The sequence below is a fragment of the Scophthalmus maximus genome, chromosome 6 (assembly GCF_022379125.1).
Source record: "Scophthalmus maximus strain ysfricsl-2021 chromosome 6, ASM2237912v1, whole genome shotgun sequence".
NCBI lineage: Eukaryota > Metazoa > Chordata > Actinopteri > Pleuronectiformes > Scophthalmidae > Scophthalmus > Scophthalmus maximus.
The window spans coordinates 9478732-9498949 of NC_061520.1; the positions used below are offsets into that span (position 1 = coordinate 9478732).

At 41.6% G+C, this 20218-nt stretch overlaps 1 protein-coding gene across 3 annotated transcripts in view; it reads right to left on the bottom strand.

Moving 5' to 3' along the window:
* The window catches only part of col2a1b (collagen, type II, alpha 1b), a 105454-nt gene that overhangs the window by 12758 nt on the left and 72478 nt on the right, over window positions 1–20218 (bottom strand). For all 3 annotated transcript variants that reach the window (XM_047332346.1, XM_035630286.2, XM_047332347.1), the window contains 27 exons: window positions 19756–19857; window positions 18905–18982; window positions 16613–16657; window positions 15049–15102; window positions 13281–13334; window positions 12157–12210; window positions 11668–11721; window positions 11515–11568; window positions 11191–11235; window positions 11017–11070; window positions 10734–10778; window positions 10482–10535; window positions 7664–7762; window positions 7401–7445; window positions 6949–7047; window positions 6797–6850; window positions 6557–6664; window positions 6163–6216; window positions 5024–5122; window positions 4434–4487; window positions 3389–3487; window positions 3122–3175; window positions 2650–2703; window positions 2278–2331; window positions 2024–2077; window positions 1492–1536; window positions 1304–1402 (listed from right to left, as the gene is read on the bottom strand). In XM_047332346.1, the coding sequence (XP_047188302.1) occupies window positions 1304–1402; window positions 1492–1536; window positions 2024–2077; window positions 2278–2331; window positions 2650–2703; window positions 3122–3175; window positions 3389–3487; window positions 4434–4487; window positions 5024–5122; window positions 6163–6216; window positions 6557–6664; window positions 6797–6850; window positions 6949–7047; window positions 7401–7445; window positions 7664–7762; window positions 10482–10535; window positions 10734–10778; window positions 11017–11070; window positions 11191–11235; window positions 11515–11568; window positions 11668–11721; window positions 12157–12210; window positions 13281–13334; window positions 15049–15102; window positions 16613–16657; window positions 18905–18982; window positions 19756–19857 (1764 nt within the window). The remainder of the gene's footprint in view (window positions 1–1303; window positions 1403–1491; window positions 1537–2023; window positions 2078–2277; window positions 2332–2649; window positions 2704–3121; window positions 3176–3388; window positions 3488–4433; window positions 4488–5023; window positions 5123–6162; window positions 6217–6556; window positions 6665–6796; window positions 6851–6948; window positions 7048–7400; window positions 7446–7663; window positions 7763–10481; window positions 10536–10733; window positions 10779–11016; window positions 11071–11190; window positions 11236–11514; window positions 11569–11667; window positions 11722–12156; window positions 12211–13280; window positions 13335–15048; window positions 15103–16612; window positions 16658–18904; window positions 18983–19755; window positions 19858–20218) is intronic.

The window sequence follows — 20218 nt, forward strand, 5'->3', positions numbered from 1 at the left end:
AGATGTCAGGGCAACCTTTAATTCTTAATTTCATGTAGGAATGGGAGTTTTACCATAAAAAAAAGAAACCAAGAAAATGGAAGCAAATGCAGATTTAGATTTTGTTTTGAAGTGGCTCCATCAGGCCCACTCCTGGTCAAAAGTTGTCGGGCTTACCTGCAGCGCTCTCAGCTGCAGCCTCAGACTGGAGATCAGACGCTCAAACACCCATTCTGCTGCGTATCTCCAGTCATTAAAATGTAACCACAGGGCACAGCCCCGACATTGGCAGTGAATACATTCAAATTGGATTCCAACTTAAAGGGGGCTGATGTACGATGCCTTTTTGTGCAACAAATCTTTAACCAACTTTCTCCGATTCTCACTCCCTCCTGTGCAAACTGTCCCCTCTTTCCTCCTCCATCACTCACTTGTGTCAGCTCTATAATCCTCATCCTTTCTATCTGCTCCTGTCTGACCTTAAGGGATGAAAACCTATGAACTAGGATTAAAAATCTGACCAGATGACGGACCAAAAGAGGGAATTGCAGTCTCTCCGAGCTCTTTCTCTACTCACAGGGCAGTTTTGACAAATCACTGCAGTGGCTGGAGTTTGTTGATGGTGCGATAAACAAGTGACTGTGGAGCTTTAGTGGAAATAACCTGAGTGAGTACCGGTTGTTTAGAAATGTAGGGATTATTTTTTATAAGGAGTCTTGCGTCATACAGATCCTTATAATGTTAATAAAAATGTAGTTTCACGGCGTGTGTACATAGTGTTTATATACCATGTATACCCCACTATGCAAGAAATGTATAATTGGAGCATATATTATTGGGTATATATGTCAGTGTATTTAATATATTTTCCCTATTAGAAGGGAAAAATGATATTTTTTGTATTTGTTGTTGTATTTCAGTGCACAATCAGGTTTACTTTTATCATTTGTCACAAGTTTTTGCTTCCTTCTTAATAATTTTTCGAGCCCTGGAGCAGCAATAGAATGAAGTAATTCACAAGAAAAGAAGCACACATTTGAGGAAAGTCTGAAAGAGCACTACTTCATGTGGCAGAAATGTTTTTTCTGCTTTCCACTCCTCTCGTGACCCCTCAGATTTATTCTGTCGAAACGCTAGTTTGGGGACTGCCGCTCGAGGCCGCCAGGATGCCCAAGAATCAATACAGGTCTATAGAATATGACACTGCGAAAGGAAAACTGGAGATATCTGATGTAAGTACCACAGTGTCATATTTGCCAGTGGTGTGAGTACACCTCACGGAATAACGTTTAATAATTTAAAAAAATCCTCCTGCTGGTCTCACCTTGGGTCCGTCAGTTCCGGGAGTTCCAGGCAGACCTCTGGGTCCCTGCAGACCCTGAGAGCCGGCCGCTCCTCTCTCTCCGGGGAAACCGCGCTCTCCCTGAACAATGACAAGGCGGCAATCAGCGGGCATGTCCGACAGTGGGCCGACCAAAGAGCAGCGAGATCAAATCAAGACTGTGGACTTACTCTGGGTCCAGTGATACCAGCAGCTCCAGCCTCTCCAGGAACACCCTTAAACCAACAACAAAAGAAAATGAAGTTAAGAGAAAAGGCGTGTGGGATCAGTGTATGACAAAATCAAGGAATAGATGTTTAAAAAGTGGAACTACTACAACTACTACTGGTAGTACTACCACTACTACAGACAGATTTAGTTATACTCTAGACTGTCTTACAGCAGTGGCCAAATTAACTTAAAATTAACAGTGAGAGCCAGATAATTACAGCATGTATTCAGTGTAAAATATGTATTCAAGAGACTATGGACTTGGCTAATAACATATGAATGCTTTTCCTACAGTGATAGAGAAATGATCAGAGCCGTAAAATAACTGTAGAACAAATAGCAGTTAATGTTTGGGTGCTTTTATGACACATTCTTGTAAGTTACCTCATAGTTTATCGTTTGATTCATTAAATAGGACATAAATCAAATAGGACAAATTTGTTCCTGCTGCCATTATGTGACCTCACAAGCTTTATTTCACCGTGCACCCACCTGGTCTCCGGGCTTGCCTCCCTCACCAGGGGGGCCAGGAGGTCCAGGCAGACCCTGTGTGCAGGAGAGAAAGGAGAAAAGATATTAGAAAAATAAAACAACAGATCAGGTCAGAGCGTCCTGATGTTTGCGCTGCTCTACCAGAGATTAACTGAGCGACTGATGTTTTTCATTGTACAGTATAGTGTTTTACTACTACACTAACCGACACATACACTTGAACAGGCTGAAAGTTAAAAGGTAAACAGACTCACCTGGAAGCCGGAGGGTCCGGGCTGTCCTTGCTCTCCTCTCTCACCAGCAGGGCCCTGCATAGATAATCCATAATCACAATTCAACTTCCATCTTTACCTAAGTGTCAGAAATTTAATATCGAATTGGATGGTTAATATTTTGGGGGGAGCACTGTAACACACACACTGCCAGTCAGTGCTGCCATCGCACAATGTCCAGACATTTGTGTCAAGGACCTTTTTTAATTTTTCTCCTGACAGTGCTATCATCCAGGCAGTCTGGGAAATGGGAATACTGAAGGCGGTCTCTAAGTGCAGACTGAGAAAAGGGGGAAGATAATATCAGTTTTGAAGCTATATGGAGTGGGAATAGGAGAGATACGAGATACGTACAGCAGGGCCGGGGGGTCCAGCAGCGCCAGTTTCTCCATCTTTGCCAGGCAGACCCTAAGGAGAAAAATGAAGAGAGGAATGGGAGAAAGAGGAGGGGGGGTTGGACACTTAGACCAAAGGTGATGCTATTAAGTAGATAAACATCTGATCAGTATAATTGACCTTCTCAATATGCTTCTCATGTGGGAGCTGAACTACAGACATAATGGCAGATCAATGAAAGCTCACAGTAGCAGAAATATAAGAACAGAATATAAAACATCCAGTGTGTTTGAACAAAACGATTTAATAAGATCTGTGTAATAATTTGGAGCTTATAAAAAAAATGGACATTGAGTCTAAAAAACATTACACTTGAAATCATTTTAGAAATATTCTGTTCCCTCCATCATAGGACGGTTGACATAAAATGGAAACATGATGATTTCAGCTAAACGATTTCTGTATTTTGACAAAAGTTGAGCGAACTTACTCTCAGACCAGGAGCTCCACCCAGTCCTTTCTCACCAGACTTTCCACCCTCACCCTAATCACAAGGGAAACAGAACGCAGAGGTTTGTCCAAAGGCCACGGCCGATTCGCTTGGTCCACAGACAGTATAAAATTGTTCAGCAGCACTCAGGGTGAAGAGGTGTATTTCTGATTTAGAAGGTCTACTAGTCAACATCTAATACATTTGAAAATGGGTATCGTTAGCTTTGTTACTCCGATAGTTTTAAAATTATTTACAAATACTCACAGTCGCTCCCTTGGGTCCGGGGAATCCCATGACGCCAGGCTGTCCACGGGCTCCCTGTGGGCCGGGGGGTCCTGGACGTCCATCCTCACCAGGGGCTCCCTGGTCAAGTAAAGTCGGGTCAATTTAGTTACAGAGTTCGTTTGCACATAACACATGATGACATGACAATTTTTTTTCCTTTCGTGCTGCTAAATAAATATATAATTTATAATTAAAAACCCAGAGGGGCAAACTTGGAAAGTCTGGAAGCAAAAAAGAAAACGAAGAGATCAAATAATCCCCCAGTCATAATCAGGCTGTCCACATGCCAGTCCCTCAAGCAGTGAGTCGGAAAATTAAGCCACTGCTTAATCCGTCAGTGAACAGTAATATTTAAAAATGACACAGTCCCTAAACAGAATACGTGTTGTATGTTTTTAAAAAAGGTGAACGTTTTCATACAGCCCACCCGAAACCATTAAAGTGTGACGATAAACATGGCTTGAATTGTATGATATGATGGCAATAAATGATCAAAATGTTATATAAAGGAGGAGCCCAGTCATTAAAAATAACTTTCAGTCAAGAGTTTGGGTGTAAGAACTGTTTTAAAAGACTTTCCACTAAGAAAGGGACTGGACTGAGAACATACGGTGCATACATGTTACCGCCCTTTCCCCTAAACCAGCTTGGGGACTTAACAATACACTTAAGGATTAAGCGTTATCATGAAAAACAGGAGCCTGTGCAACACACAGAGCTGAAGTGGAGAAAATTTACTATGCTCTGAATTCAATGTGAATGCTGATTAAAAAAAAGAAAGCTGCAGTGTGTCAGACTTAGTTGAGCTCATTTGAAACACCAGCACTGCTGGGGATGGAGCTGGTGGATATTGTGATAAACGGATAAATCTCCTGACATTCAATTTGATGGAACCACTTACGAGTCATTGCGTGATGAGAGCACATTTTTTATAAAAATCTCTCCCTGGTTGTTCCACACGTAACATTAAAAAGTGGTAACAACAACTACAATATTGTTGTTACTGCATTAAAGTTACACTTACAGAAGGTCCACCTTTGCCTTGAGGACCAGCGTCACCAGGTCGTCCAGTTAGACCCTGTCGGAGGGGGGAGAGAGAAACACAATGGAAATCCAGATGAGTCGCCTGACGCGTGCTGAGGAAAGGTGGGAACACATGGCACTGTGGGAAATTTAATTTACACCATTGATTGGCCCTGTGAGCAGGAAGCAACAGTTCAACACCTTCTGAAATGACTAGGAACTGAAACATGCCCGAGAGATCATTTAAGGCTACTGATGTTAATGGGCTCACAACTGGTGTTTCCTCCCCACACACACACACTTCCTCTGCAGTGATTGTACACAAACACTAACAACAATCTGCAAGAAACACTCCAGGAGGAAGCACAAATTATGTCCAGTGAAAACAAGGGATTTTTCGGAAAATTCCTACACTGAAGGATGAAGGTGTATCGGTTCTTCTGTGGCTCCAGATGAAAAAGAATAGATGACGTATGTATTGAATTGATATCATAACAAGTATGATATCTACATGTTTTAAAACACATTGCTGCAGATCACCAACAACACCCAGGTCTGTGATGACACACGGTCGGCAGAGGACGAACTTACTCTGGCACCAGGCAGACCGGACTCTCCAGGACGGCCGGGGTCACCGTTGGCACCCTTGGGACCACTGGCGCCGGAGGGTCCACGCTCACCGGGGGCTCCCTGCGTTAAGAGAAAGAATAGGAAACAGGAATTGGTCACTCAGTCAATCGCTGTGGAGGTGACACTTCGTTTTCCCTTTTAATAGAGTGAAGGAGTTTCATTGACCTGGTGGGGGTGAGAAGATTACATTTTGACAGAGTCATTTTGGAATAAATGAAATTGTGCCGGGGATAAATAATGTTAAATGAGATGCTGGCTATGGTGATAGGGGATATGTAGGTCACTGGCGCATGACGGTCTGATGAGCTATGCTGCCACCTTGAGGCCACACGGTGGAGCAACATGTCTCAACGCCGCCTCAGTGAGGTTCAGATGAATCACCGAGAAACAGGAGAGCTGACAAATTTCACTCTTTTGCTCTTTACATGACAAAAGGTTTATCAAATTGTTCATCAACTCTTCAGTTAGGGAGCTCATCTGAATGGAATGTGAACCACGAAGTGGCGCTTCACTTATTACCTCATCAACCACATCATTTCAAAAGACTTTTTGTTAAAGCTTTTGTGTATTTTTTTAACTTGATTTTGACCATTATTATGACTTAATGAGGTAGAAAATGATCAGCCCAAACATTAATTTCTGCAAGAGGGTACAATGCAAGACACGTTTGTTAGTTGTGATGAAACTACACCAAACTACAACGCTTGAACAGAGAGAGTCGTATCTGTTTAGAGTGGGATTTTTGCGTTTTTGAATTGGACGACGTGAAAAATAATTGAAATTTAGGGTGGTGTGATTATCAATCAATATGCCTCCAACAGAATATAACAACACTGCTATTAGGTGAAATGTAATTTTCTCACTGCAACAAAAGAGAATATTGGAAAAGTTTGGAGCAGATTGAATATGTTAATTATGCGTTTCACAGATTTACACGCACGATAGACAGTCCATCAGCTACATTTATTTCCAGATCCAGATCTGTATCCTTAAAATGAATCCCTGTTCATTTTCTCTCTCAGAGCAGATTTCCTCTTCTGAAAGCCACATTGAGAAAAAAAAACACTGTCTCAGGAACAAGTGAAACTGTGATGACTCACCTTGGGACCAGCCAAACCATCTTGTCCAGGGAAACCTCTGTTACCGGGGGATCCCTGCACAGAAACCAGAGTCAGGCTTGTGATTACAACAACAACAACAGTTTTATTCCATCATAATTTTTTATTGAGATTGAAATTATCCGTATCAATAATATAGAAACAGCTTCACTTTCATGTTCTCTCTAAATGTGCAATATACAAAAAGCAACTTTGGAGGTTAAACTTTGTCAGCATGATGTGCGTATATTAAGAGACCTGTAATATTAAAACCTTTGACAACCTTTGGTGTATGAATCTACACAAGAGGGAACCTTTTATTCAATAAGGAGCTGGAACACAGCATGCGTCTCTTTAAAAATAGAAATGTAGCTGGTTTTGATTTGAAGGTACTCACTCTCTCTCCAGGAGGTCCAAGTGGTCCAGCAGCACCGGGCTCACCCCTGGGTCCTCTCTTGCCCTCTTCTCCTTGTGGGCCGTGTGGTCCCTGAAGACCACCTGGTCCCTGGAGAACACACCCATAACAGACTGCGTTAATACAGGGGTCATATGTTGTTTTTGAATTCAAATTGATCTTGATGACTTTGTGTTTTCAGGGAATACAGGGACAGTTAAAAGAAAAGAAAGCAGAACTCACAAATTCTCCTTTGGGTCCAGCCTCTCCCTTGAACCCTGGAATACCTGGGTCCCCCTAAACAGTAACAGACAGAGGTTGTTGTTATTTTTCAGTGCCATCTGATTATTCGGTTTGGTTTTTTTTGGTTCACAAATGATTCAGCGAGTACGTACAGAAGTTCCTTTGGGGCCGAGAGGTCCAGTTGCTCCCTGAGGCCCGGGAGGCCCACGAGGTCCTGGGAAGCCTGGAGCACCAGCGATACCAGGAGCACCCTACAGAGAGAGAGAGATGAAACCAGTCGGCTGATTGGTCACTTAACTATCCATCTAACTGGCTCATCATTTCAGATAAAATATGAATTCTGCACACTGTCTCATGTTTTAAAATGCTATTCAAAGTTCAGTGTTCAGGACTGGACAGATTGAACAGAACTGACTGTGGACTACGAGCCCAAGCTTTTGTAATTTAAATTGCAAATGTATCAGACATGTATATACTACGTAAACTGCAGTAATTCTGAAACAGAATGGGACAAAACATTACCAGCACTTCTAATGCAACAACAGCCAAATGGTAAAAATACACAGTAAGAAGGAGGCAGTTTGAATTACTGAGAAATACTTACAGCTGATCCTTTAGCTCCGTTGATACCATCAGTACCAGGGTTGCCCTGTAAAGAAAGAGAGACAAGGCAAATTAATAAACTGCAATAACTGGTCTTGATTCAGTAATTATGAAAAATAAGAATAATGAAAGGATATGTTAATAAAGCTGTTGTTCAAAGCCCATTTTAAACTCCTCAAAATACTTTCATGAAATGTCAGACGACAACAAGCTTTAGTTGATACGTTTTTCCTTTTTTAAGTACATTTTTATAGCATCACTTACAGAAGCGCCAGAAGGTCCAGATGATCCAGGAGTGCCTGACTCTCCACGAGGTCCCTGAGCACCCTCAGGTCCACGAGCACCAGTAGGACCAGCTTCTCCCTGGTCGGCGACACAGAGGAAAGTGAAGAAAATGACATAAAGTTAATTTTCACCAATCATAATCTACTATATGTATTTGAATTAGGCTCGTTTGACACATACACAAAACAGTGCTAAAAATAGACTCTAAAATCCCTCTGTATTTTTGGCCATAAGCCTGGTTCAAATAAAGTATATGAATATTAAATACATTTAGAAACCAGCCCAATAATGTAACCCAGAAAAAAATATCTATCTACAGGACAGTGGTTGGGGTGATATGAATGAAATCAATATAAAAATACTTTTTCAATATTCAAATAAGACAATGCAATATGCATGACTGTCCTTGGTTCCACAGAAGAGCTCAGTGCGCTGCTCTCTATCGAAGGTAGGACGGTTAACCAACCAACCACCTTACTGTAATAATATTTTCTTTTACAAAACCGAAAACGTTCTCATTGTGACTGCAAGGACGAAAACTTGAAATTTCCTCGTCTTGCTATGGTTTTTAAATTAAGCGAACAAGGAATGTTTAATATGTAGGGGTTTGTGTTCCCATGCTAAGCCACCTCTCATCTCTCTTCAAGGGAAACATGAGACCCTGAAGGTGAGTGTCTTCACTAATTCTAGTATAGAAGCTCAGGAGGTAAAGTGATTCGTCCTCTAACTAGAGGGTCAGTAGTTTGATCCCTGGCTCCTCCAGTCCGCATGCCGAATCAAGTGAAGGTGCAAGAAGGTGAGATTTATCTTCATGGAAAGAGTTTTCAAACAATATTTTACTGTACAGTATATGTGCTGCCCTCTGCTGCTGGCTGCCAATTTCTAGACTGATCTTTCCTGTTGTCTGTTCACGTAGGGATTAAATATGCTTGATTATCATTATTATGAGTGCTGTTGGTTGTATTGGCTTTGTTTCCTCCTTGTTGCTTGATTGTTTTAAGAGCTTCTACTTGAATTGTCTTGCATACAGCTCATTCGCTGACATGATTATAATCTTGTAACAGTGGCTTAATATAAAACTCTACATGGTTTTTGTCACAGCACATACAAGCTTCATGGTCAGCCTAAAAGCAGTACACAATTAAGTTAAAAAGAAAAAAATTGTCTGCTCCTGGTAATTTTAACCGAAATTGAATGATTATCTGCCGATGATTGTCAGGAGAAAAGCAGGGTTCATCTCAATTCGGTAACAAAACACCAAATATTAACTCTGTAAAAAATGTACATTATTCCCATACTCTGTTAAATGGTTTCAAATGAACCGTTAATTGTTTGCTTATTGTCTGAGAAAAAAGCTCCTTAGAGTTAAATGGTTACAAAATCGTAGCATTTAGATTAACAAAATAATCAGTTTGTGGTCTTTCCTTGGTCTCTCTGAGGTGCGTTATCCAAAGCCAAGGCCATAATGTTCTTCAGTGATTCTGATTCAGTACAAAACATGACTTAGGCCTCAACTGAAGAGGAACGTAGGTCGATATTTAACGTTCCCGCCTCCGATGGACACAAAGCCAGAGAATTTACCACACTGGTTTGTTTGTGAGTGTTTACAAAAATGGCGATGCAGTAGACTTTTTCTACTTCTACTGTCAAGGCCAACATTTCTCTGGCTCTCAAACTGAGATGAAACTGGGACAAAAGAAGGAACATTTCCATTTTTTTTTTTTATAAAGTTATGGGAAAAAAAATCATCAGTATTTTAGAGGCGGTAGCTTCGAGGCTGTGAACTAATTATTATTTGATTAATTAAGAGTAGTTGATGTAAACTTCAATACTGTGAGCCGGGAAAATTGTCATGTTGCCATTTAGGCAGCGCAGATTATTCAGAGGTTTAATTACCTCTGTTGTTGCCTTCTTACTGTGGTGCAGAGCCTTGCTCATAAAATCCATAAAATGACCTCAGATGAAGGCACCGCACTATAAAGCAATATGAGATTCTTATGTTTTTCACCATGGGACCCTTCCTCGGATCATATAAAGTCACAAAAAAACACTCACATTCACACGGAGACCGACAGACGCTCCTGCAGACAAACATTAAATTACACTGCATGTGTTTATGGATGTAACCCGATGCAATGCACAACCGCAAGGACAGACACACATTTTCACTTTGCGAGCCGAGCTTGCCTTGATTATTTCACGGGAAACTCCTGGATTTTGAAAAGAGATATTCCGTTTGTAATCCCTGAAAGATTTCCCAAACTCTCAAGGGGCTCAAAGAAGAAAGCAAACCATGAGCATGGGCCCTCGAGCACAGATCTGAGTCTGTCTGCCATGCAGGAGACATAAATCAAATGCAAAGCAGAGAGAAGAAAGAGACACTATGAGGGAGTGAGAATAAAACTTCAAACCCCCTCCTTCCAAATTTCCACACAGATGGAGGCTTAAAGCACTTTTCAATGCGCCACGGCCTTCTCTGATTTCACAAAACATTTCAACTTGTCCCTACAAATCCTCCCCAAGCTGCGTGCTGCCATTTTCTGAGATTTAAACCTTCTGATTTGAGCCAATAAAGTCTTATACTAACTGCATAGAGATCGCTAAACAAATTTTTGGTTCCTGATTTACATTCACACAGCTTTGATTTTATCAAGAAAGAGTCCAAAAATGGAGTAGCTGCACGTTCAGTAACTCCCAGAAAGAAAAGGGACGGACCCAGATTCAGAAACGCTCACTTATTCTCTCAAACACGACGGTGGTGAAGGAAAAGAGCAAACTGTGCCACCAGTCGACTTACCTTTGAACCAGGAGAGCCAGGGAAGCCGGGAGCTCCAGAAGGACCGACGGGGCCCTACACAAAGGGAAAGACAGGCTGTCAGCTTAACTACGAATCAATGAGACCTCCAGCTGCAGAGAGAACTCTCAAACGGCAGAGGAGTGCATGTGGAGACGTGAGAGCTCGGAGGAACAGGGTTACCGGGTGTTTATGTTTCTTTATTTGTTAATAAATCTCAAACCAAATGATGAGAATGAATTAAATGAGACTCACGGGGGGACCAGCAGGGCCGGGCAAGCCATCGTTTCCACGTGCTCCCTGAACACAGCAAAAGAAATGTATTGTCAGCATGGGACAGAAGAAAAACTAGGACAAAAGTTTTCTTAATAATGGGACATAAGATATTTTCACACAAGCTATTCAAATCATCAAACTGGCACAAGAGAGTAACAATTGTACTCTCAGCTCATTAACTCTGGAAAAGGAAGCATCTTAACAATTTGTTGGGAATCAGACGCTGATTTTTTCGTCCAATAAGAGTTTCTGACACACTCACAGCCACTCCACTGGGTCCAGGACGTCCTCTCTCACCGGGCAAACCACGGGGTCCCTACGTCGGCAAGAGAGAGGAGGAGAAGACTTCACAATCACATCGCTTTTATATTCAAGACAGAAAAGCATCTTTTCTGCTGTGATGTTTTCGGTTGTTGTGATGTCCAGAAACACGTACCATCGGTCCAGGGGCGCCATTCTCTCCGGTAGAACCAGACTCACCCTGAAGAGGGGAAAGATTTAGCTGTGAGCATGGCAAGGTAAACTAAACTGTGGTTTGTTTTAATCCCCATCACTTGTTACCTTGGCAACAATGACACTTTATTTCCAAGACAAATAATCAATGAAAGGTCATCTTGCACCAATTGCAACCAGAGATGTTGTTGCCTCTCTCTGCTAAGGCGTGTACTTTCTTCGTTTGGCCACCAACAAAACAAACACTGGCGTTTGAGTGTTAATGAACCAGACATTAACACTCAAACACACACACAAAGAATCCTACCTTAGCACCAAGAGCTCCGGTCTCTCCCTTTGCACCATCGAGACCTGGATAACCCTAAAAGACAGCACGGAGAAACAGAGCAGAGTTAGGAGACCGACAAAAAGCAGCCAGCTCATTTTCCCGGAAGTCATTAGGAGACAAACAAACACTCACTCTGTGTCCCTTGATGCCGGGCAGGCCCGGGGTTCCTGGGAATCCACGAGCTCCCTGTGACGCGAGAGGAGAAATGAGGCACAAGGTCAAAAACTAGGACTATGAAATAATGCTGCACTCAAGATGTCCTCCACTTTACAGATCCACAAGTTCTAAAGCAAATGATCTCCTTCGTAATCATTTAAAAAGAAAAAGTACTTTCAAACTCAAAAATGGATTTTGGAAACTAAATGGTTACTTCATGGTGGGAGCTGCTTTATTGCATAATCAATGTAAAGTGAAATGTAAAAAAGAAATACACTGGTAATTTGAGTAGATTCTGATGTAACAGAGTATAAAAGTTCAGTTTAATCTTGTGAAGATCTCAAATCCTTTTATTCATTGACAAAGAAGTCGGTCTGTGAGATGGTGAACAAAACTCATTTCTTGCAACTCAACAGTGTATCATGTGAGGACTTAAAAACCATCCGACAGCCTGAGGAATCTCACCTGAGGTCCGGAAGGTCCACGCTCGCCTGATTTTCCAGGTTTTCCAGCTTCACCCTAAAACAGAAAAAAACAAACAATAGATTCAATTTTGTGTGAAAAATGTATGTATGTTTGTATTAACAAACACACAGTGTGTTTGTTCATTTTAGTTAGTGCTGCTCCCTGCTGCTGTAGCGCATGATTAATGTAGTCAGTCAGTTATAGATGTGAGAGTGAGCGCTCCTAGTGGACACAGGGGGATGTGTCATGTCTGCTGCCATCATGTGGCTAAAAGTTGAAATTACATTTGGAAGTAGACTAAAGATGTCACTGTGTGTTAGTGTTCAGGTTGACTGAAAAAGCAACATGAAATATTTGAACATGTTTTATTTTATGTCACTATTTCACATAATACACTGTGCAGACTGACAGAGAATCTCTTCAATGTTTATAATGAGAAATTCATGTGAAAGATCTTTTTATAGAAAACCACGAGCGGTTTGTCTGGTCACATTAACAACTAAAAAAAGACTTAGGCCCATACTGGTATGAAATACGGTTAAGGCTAAATGTACGGCAGTAATAGCTCATATTGTGTCTCATAGTAATGTTGTAGTTACTGCGTTACATAAGCCCTGATTTGCACATTTTGATAGAAACAGTATAGACAGTGTGAACATGTGAAATACATTTGCAACTAGTCATTTTAGTTGAGTTTTTAAAACCACTAAACAAGGAGCAAACAGAGACCTGTAGAATAATTTTTATAATGGATACTCTATGATTTATATGGTATAATATCCTTAAAACAAATGGCATATAAATAAATAAAAAATTAACGCACTGTATTTCTGTGTTTTTATGTGAATATTATGTTTGAAAAGCCCTCAAATGGGAAATCCATACTCGGCGCAATTCACTTGTGATTTTGATAACAGTGACAAAGTGGTTCTGTAGGTGGAGTCTGGTCGTTGTGGTGGTTTTTAGATCAAATTTAAAGGACACTAAGCAGAGATGTTGCAGTTTTCTCTCAGAAATCACCCACGATAGTCAGTACTGAGAACAGTGGTTTAATGAGTAGCCTTGTCAGAGTTATTGCTTTCTAAATATATATTCACAGTTTTCTGAAGTCGTGACACACTTACATCATCTCCAGGTTTTCCAGAAGGTCCAGGGGGGCCACGGGGACCCATGGGGCCCTATTATTAGGAAAGAGAACAAACCAAGGTGAGACACAGTTACCGGTCATAACCAACAGAGGGCGACATTTTGAACTTTTAGTCATAATTCATAGCTTGTGGCGTCAACTCCTGCTCCCCTTCACTTTATAATTAGATCAATCGTAAAAGATAGAGGCGTGTGTTACACTCACACACACAAGCTGCAGTTAATGATGTGTTCAATATTACATTAATCAAAAACAGTTGTTTTTGGTTTGTTTGTGAGTTGTTGTTAATCGGATCATATTATCTTGCTGATCTGAAACACATTGAACTAGCACGTGAAAGGATTTACATTCCCAAACAATAATGACAATATTATGATGGTGATTTCAACAAGGAAAGGTCGGAATCAGCAGGTTTATAGAGGAGACTAGGGCCAAAAAGATGGAACAAATATGTAAATATCCTTATTCAATTTCTTTTTTTGGATAAGGATTTTTTTCTTCAAGAAAGCTCAGCTGTTTTCACTCTTTCTCTCTGTCTGCCTGCCAGTCTCCTACTTAGGCTACTCACTTATTGTGTATTGACATCTATCGGTCCTAAGCAAGTAAAACTATAGACAAAATAATTGTTATACTGTATAAAACACTGGTGTGCAATAATAGAATATATTTTGTTCTATATTTATGAAATCGTGTGGTTATTTTTACTCTGATTTAAAATAACACAGACTCTTTATGATTTTAAAGATTAAGATCTGCTTCTGGACTTCACAAACACTGACCCAACACTGTGACCCTTCTACAACTGTCAAGTTATTTTCTGGTGGAAAGCTTGATTTTAATCACACATAATGATGCACTGGCACGAGGACACCTCGGCTTATGCGAACTCCACAGGAGCAGATTAACGCAGCAGTGGGGAGACCCTGTGTTGTCAACCTGCTGAGGGAGCGGGAAGGAGAGGAGGGTACTCCGAGTTTGGAAAGCTCCAGGAGGAGTGAGGAAGGGGTAGAGCGAGGAGAGGGATAAAATCAAGAGAAGGAATTGTAAGAAGAACACACAAAATGTAAATGAATGGAAAGGCGTAGGGGTACTCTGTCTGAGAGGAGTTATTCAAGAAGTATAACAGTGAGTAGAACAAACGTGGGAGACAACCAGGAAGAAGAAGGGTAAAGAAAGGGCTTCAGTACCTTTTCACCATTAGATGTCAGGCTTCAAATGTGAGTTTGTGACGTGAGCACTGATAGGACTTACTGAACGGGCTTGTAAATAAAGTTAGTGGTCGGCAGTGAAAGGTTGGAAAGTGTTAATGGAAATAAAGTAAAGCTACAATGAGGAGGCTTGGCTGAAGTTTCCCCATGATGTAGTAAAACCTACTAGGATGACTTTAAACTGACTGTTATTCAGTTCAATTGTGCCTCACTGATGTTTTTCTAATTCTCTCAACATCATTTTTTAAAATCACAATACTGTATGAATAAAATCAGATTTATTTTTTTATTTTTACTTCATGTCATCTGTTGAAATGATTTCAATGCCAGTAGCATTTTTGTGGACAAAGACAACCCTTTGAAAAAAAGTGAGTAGACAGAGGTGGATAAAAAAGAAAAGAAGAGGAGAGGATTATATAAGCCCGGTGGGGGACGGGAGATATCTGAGGAGGTTATGAAAAAGGCTATAGAGCAAGAATTTATAACACACCATGTGACGTGGAAAGGAGACGGACTAGTTCTCTGCGGGACACTTACAGATTGTCCGGGCTCTCCCGCCTCTCCTGGGTTGCCCTGGAAACCTTGTGGGCCCTGATGTGAAGAAAGAAGAAGCAGACTGTTAGATAAGTGTGTAACCTTTTCATACAGTGTGAACAGTGGCAAAAAGAAGGCAGAAAAAATAAAAGAAAAAAGACGGTGGAGTTTGATGTTGACCTGAAACAATTAGTCGATAAACATAAAACTATGTCTGCTACTTTAATTACTGAATAACTGTCGAGGTGATTTTTAAGCATAAATGATCCGCTTTTCAAATGTGAATCTTTCATAGTAAAACCAAATTGACGTATTCAAAACAAGCAATTTGTAGATGTTAACTTGGGCTTCAGGAAATCATTATAAGCATATTTGACAATTTTTTAAATTTCCAAATCGGGTTATCGAGAAAATAATTGTCTGATTACAAAAATAGTATAGTTGAATCTTACTTCTGAGCAACATAGATATCACAGAGGTTTTACATTGGGTGTCTCAAAATCTTTGTTTGTTCGTTAGCAGATCTCGAAATTACAGTTTCATTACGGATCAATATAGTTGTTGTTTTATTTCAATTAATCAACAATTTGTTTAGTTTGATAATTTTCTAAATATCGTGTCAAAATGCTCATTACAACATCCTGAATCCCCTTTCTTCCACTGTTTTGTTTTGTCTGACCAAAAGTCCAAAGGTGTTCAGTCTAGGAGCAAAGAATGTGATTTTTCTTTTTCAACATTTTCCCTTTAAAAAGTTATTGAAGCAATCAAATGATTATGAAAATAGTTGCAGTTTTAAGCTCTTATAATTTGTAGCAGATGTCACAGCTAACTTAAGTCCACATCTTAATTTACAGTTTAAAATGAAGACTTTAAAATTGCAATATAGAGCTGTATCTGTGCATTCAGGAAAATGGAGTAAAACTACAAAAGCAATCATTACAAAACTGCTTATTTATATTAGTGTCGTTTGTCTCCATTACAAACTGCAGCTTTGTACAATGACACTTCTTCCCAATCCTACAGTATCTAAAGGCAGTGGAGAAAATACTTCTCTCCATAAGTGGGCTTAGGGTGATTACACCATCAAGTTGAGGCAAGTCAGCTGGCATCGCCTACAAACTTATAGCTCCACTCTGGAGCTTGACTACAGCGAGAGCTCGGTTGCGGGTAGGAACACAATGGCGGGGGAGTACGGATGGGTTGGAGGCCAGAAGGCTCAGAGAGAGGCTGACAGGTGTTCTAGTGTACGTCTGGCTTGTGGCATACGAAAAAAGCCCTGCAGCCTTTTTTTTCCCGTGTGTGCCACTTTCTTCCATAAAACACTGAACGCCGAGTGTGGCGTGCTCTCTGCTGGTCATTTTGGAGTCGTTATTGTTATTAAACTATGATCAAAAACAAAAACAATTGGTATCAAATACACCCAGGGGAGGTAGACACACACAGTATGTACTCAGCATCGAGCACATTACAATTATAAGATTGAGTCCTCAGTATCCTGTCACACAGGATCTGGTCTGCAGGTGTGCCTGGCTTATGTGTTGTCTGGGGAGCACAGGAAGTAACTCACAGGTGATCCGGAGGGGCCAGGTGGTCCTCTGGGTCCCATCGGGCCCTGAGGGGAAGAGAAGAGACGGGAGACAAAACATGAGACATGGATTCACATCCTATGATCTCCGTTAAAACTACACATACATTAATAAAACAGAGTAGGGCACAGTTATTTAATGCAATGTGCAAGTGTGTTAAAAAGGAAATCCTCCACTCTTGTCCACTTGAATTCTGTCAAAAACATTTTCACCTGCTTTGCCCTAAAGCCGCACAAACACACCAGCTTCTTCCTGTCAAATACATAAATCGTTAGACATTCCTCAGCTGCATTTAGACTTTCTCCTGCTCTCCTTTCAAACCCTCCCCATCTTCTTCTTCTCCTGTCAGCTCGTTTTCCTACGTGCTGTATGCTTCTGTAGTTCAAAGGTCATCGGCGGTCGTTGCTGTACACTTAAGGGAAGCACTTGAACCCTGCATGACCTCTTACACTTTGACACGGGAGGAAAAACAAGATAACACTGAACTGCCCGGGTTCAGAAGATGTGAGATTTTCCCGGCATCAAAAACAGGACGAGGTGAGATTGAATTATTCCCTGACAGAACCTTGACCTCCTCTGCTAATGCTTCCGGCTGGAGTCACATGCCAAACTAATTTCTACTTCAACTTCATGCATCGGTGCTCACCAGGAGAAAATCACATTCTGCGGAGGCGATGAGCCAAATCTTCATTGCTTTTCTCTCTCTCTCTCACACTCACACACACACACACACACACACACACACACACACACAAATCAAATCAGCTGTATAAGGGAACAATTGGGCTCTGAGAGTCGGTGTCAATAAAGTTTCACAAGATTCCAAGTTCTTGGAAGATGCCTTGATTCAAATAACTTCTGACAGCTTTCCTTCTGGATAAAAAACATATCCCTTTCAGTCGGCTCGACTTTCAGCATCATGGTTATGCTTAGAAATATCAAGGATGGCAGCCAAAGAAAATGTCACACACAGTGGTCCTCAGATGGGAATGAAAGTCACCTTTCAGGGGGTGTGGGAAGCCCCTCGCCACTGTTGGTAGAAACGTATCAATGGGGCTCTATATCTTCAGGACTCGGGAATGTGTGTTTTTAGGGACGGGCGTGTGTGTGTGCATTCATTTCAGTCAGGGCCATGTTTGAGGGCTTGGTATGTATGTGTGTATGGATATGGTTTGGGGTCCAGTACTGTATGTGTGTGTGTGTGTCTGTGTATGTATGAGTGGGTTATAAGCTCTACTTGTGATTCAACATCAGTGCAGTGTGTTCTTTCACTGCTCGCTCCCCCAGCAGGCTGGCAAGCGCCAAATTAAATGTGGGCTGAGTTCAAGAAACGGCCCAGCACTGTGGTGTGCTCTCAGACATGTGGAGGCACAGTCAGTCAGTCGGAGTGAAGCCACACACACACACACACACACACACACACACACACACACACACACTGCCGCTCGCTGTGGGGATGTGAATCGGCGATGTCTCAAACCTCTGCCAAGCTTCTCTGTGGCTCTCGAAACCAAAATAGCATCCAGTGTGCTCCTTACTCCATCGCAGGCACGCTGCCATGCCAGCTAACTGAGGGCAGCGGTGGTTTTTCACGGGCTTCCAGTATAATGACCATCAATGGCTGTTTGCTCAATTTATAAAATTACCCCTCTGTACTCCATGTGCGGTGTTTATTTTCCTTCAGGACACAGAAATGTGTGGTTCTTTTTTCACCAACACTTGGGGAGGTTTTCACTTCTATCTCACAGGTTTCTTCCAGAACCATTAACAAAGGAAGGGCTGATAAATATTGCTTGGACTAGTCTTAACCCAGTAGTCTGTGTAGTTTTCTCCCAGCCTTGGTGATTTTAAATCCTACATGGGTATCTCCTCTCCTGATAAAGAACAATGGTGATGATGTGTCCGTCAGTTTACACATTTGATAACCGTGTGACGCTTCTCTGGTGCATGTAAGGAAGTGTTCTCCTCCCCAAAGGCCAAAGTGCAGTATCGGCCATAACCCCTCCCCACCCCCCCCAACAACAACAACAACAACTTTGGAGTTGGTTGGTATTCAGCATTTCACTCCCGAAACTTAAGCAGAGCAGGTGTTGGCTGATGCAGAATTTCAACCCAGGCCTTCACGTGGAAAGGCAAGTCTGTCTAAACTCTCGGCTTTGCTCCTGATCCCTCAAACTCTTGCGTCCTAGCAGGTTCATAAGTAGCCAACTGTGAAAAAGAAAAAAGAAAGAAGAACATGGGAGTAGCAGCAGGTCTCATCATCGCTCGCTCACCATTGGTCCTTGCATCACACCCATCTGTGCGCCGCCGGACTTCTCGTCAAAGCCACCAGCCATCTGAGCTGCAAAGTTCTGAAAAGGGCAAAAGAAAAGGCCGTAAGATATTTTCTCCTCATGATATATGAAGGCTTTTTTATGTACTGTAAATGTATTGAATCCTAATGAAATCAATCCTTTCAAGTCTGAATTGCTTTATCTTTTGACATCTGAATGAAATAGAACACACAGAAAAGGCCAACAAAAATTCATAATACTTCAAATTGCACCGACTTTAATACTGAGCGTTTGGCTGTTTCAGTGTCCATGATGCAAACTGTAAGTCTGTATGTTGTGTTGTTAAATGTTTCTCTAATTTGCAGAGATTGCAGGATGCCGTGTCATTTTGGCAGGAGAGGATCAGCTTTTTAACAGATTCAGATCAGTAGTGGAGATTTTCATGTGAATCCTGACGCAGGCAGAGGAGAGACAGAGGGTATGTGAACAGTTTTCATCTCTCTCTCCTTCACAAAGACTCTCCTTGTCTCCTTGCCCCCACCCCCAACCAGAAAAGCTCCTTTCCTTCCCCTCCTCAAGTCTATCATAATACCTTCCTGCCCTTCCACCTCCCCTCCCCTCAATCCACCTCCTCCCTTCTTTTCTCCTGCATCAGAGGCATTCGATCTATTCTCTCTCCCTGCATCCACTCGCTGTTGTCCCTCTGCCTCCTCCCATTGGCAGCAATTTCCCACATCTTTTGTGCTGTTGAATTCTTCCCTGCTCCAATTTTGCAACAGTGTGCAACCTGTCAGCCCCTATGTCTGCAGTGAATGCCAGTCCACCGCCCCTACTGGTCATGGGACACTTACTCCACCAAGGCCAGGGGGTCCATTAGGTCCTGGAGGTCCAGGGGGGCCGGGGTTTCCGGGGGTGCCAGGCTCACCATCTCTGCCACGGGGCCCAAGGGTTCCCTGAAAAAGATAGTTTTAAAAATGTATGAAAAAGGACAATAACGAGACCTAAGCGAAAGTCAAAGAGCCATAGTCATTTGCTGCAACTCATGGAAAGTAATCAGATATAACCACTGATGGTTTTCTCCATCAATTGATTAATCATTTGACCAATAAATTAGAGGGAAATTGCTAAAAATTGCAATCACAATTTCCAAAAGCCTGAGTTGACTAGATGTCTAGTTTGTCACACCAGCAGTCCAAAGCTGAAAAATATTTAACTGAAAACTGAGAAAATAAGCAAATATTTACATTTAAGCCAAAACCACAGCCTGCATTTTTACTTTAAAAAACAAGTTCATTAACAAATCATCTTCGCTCT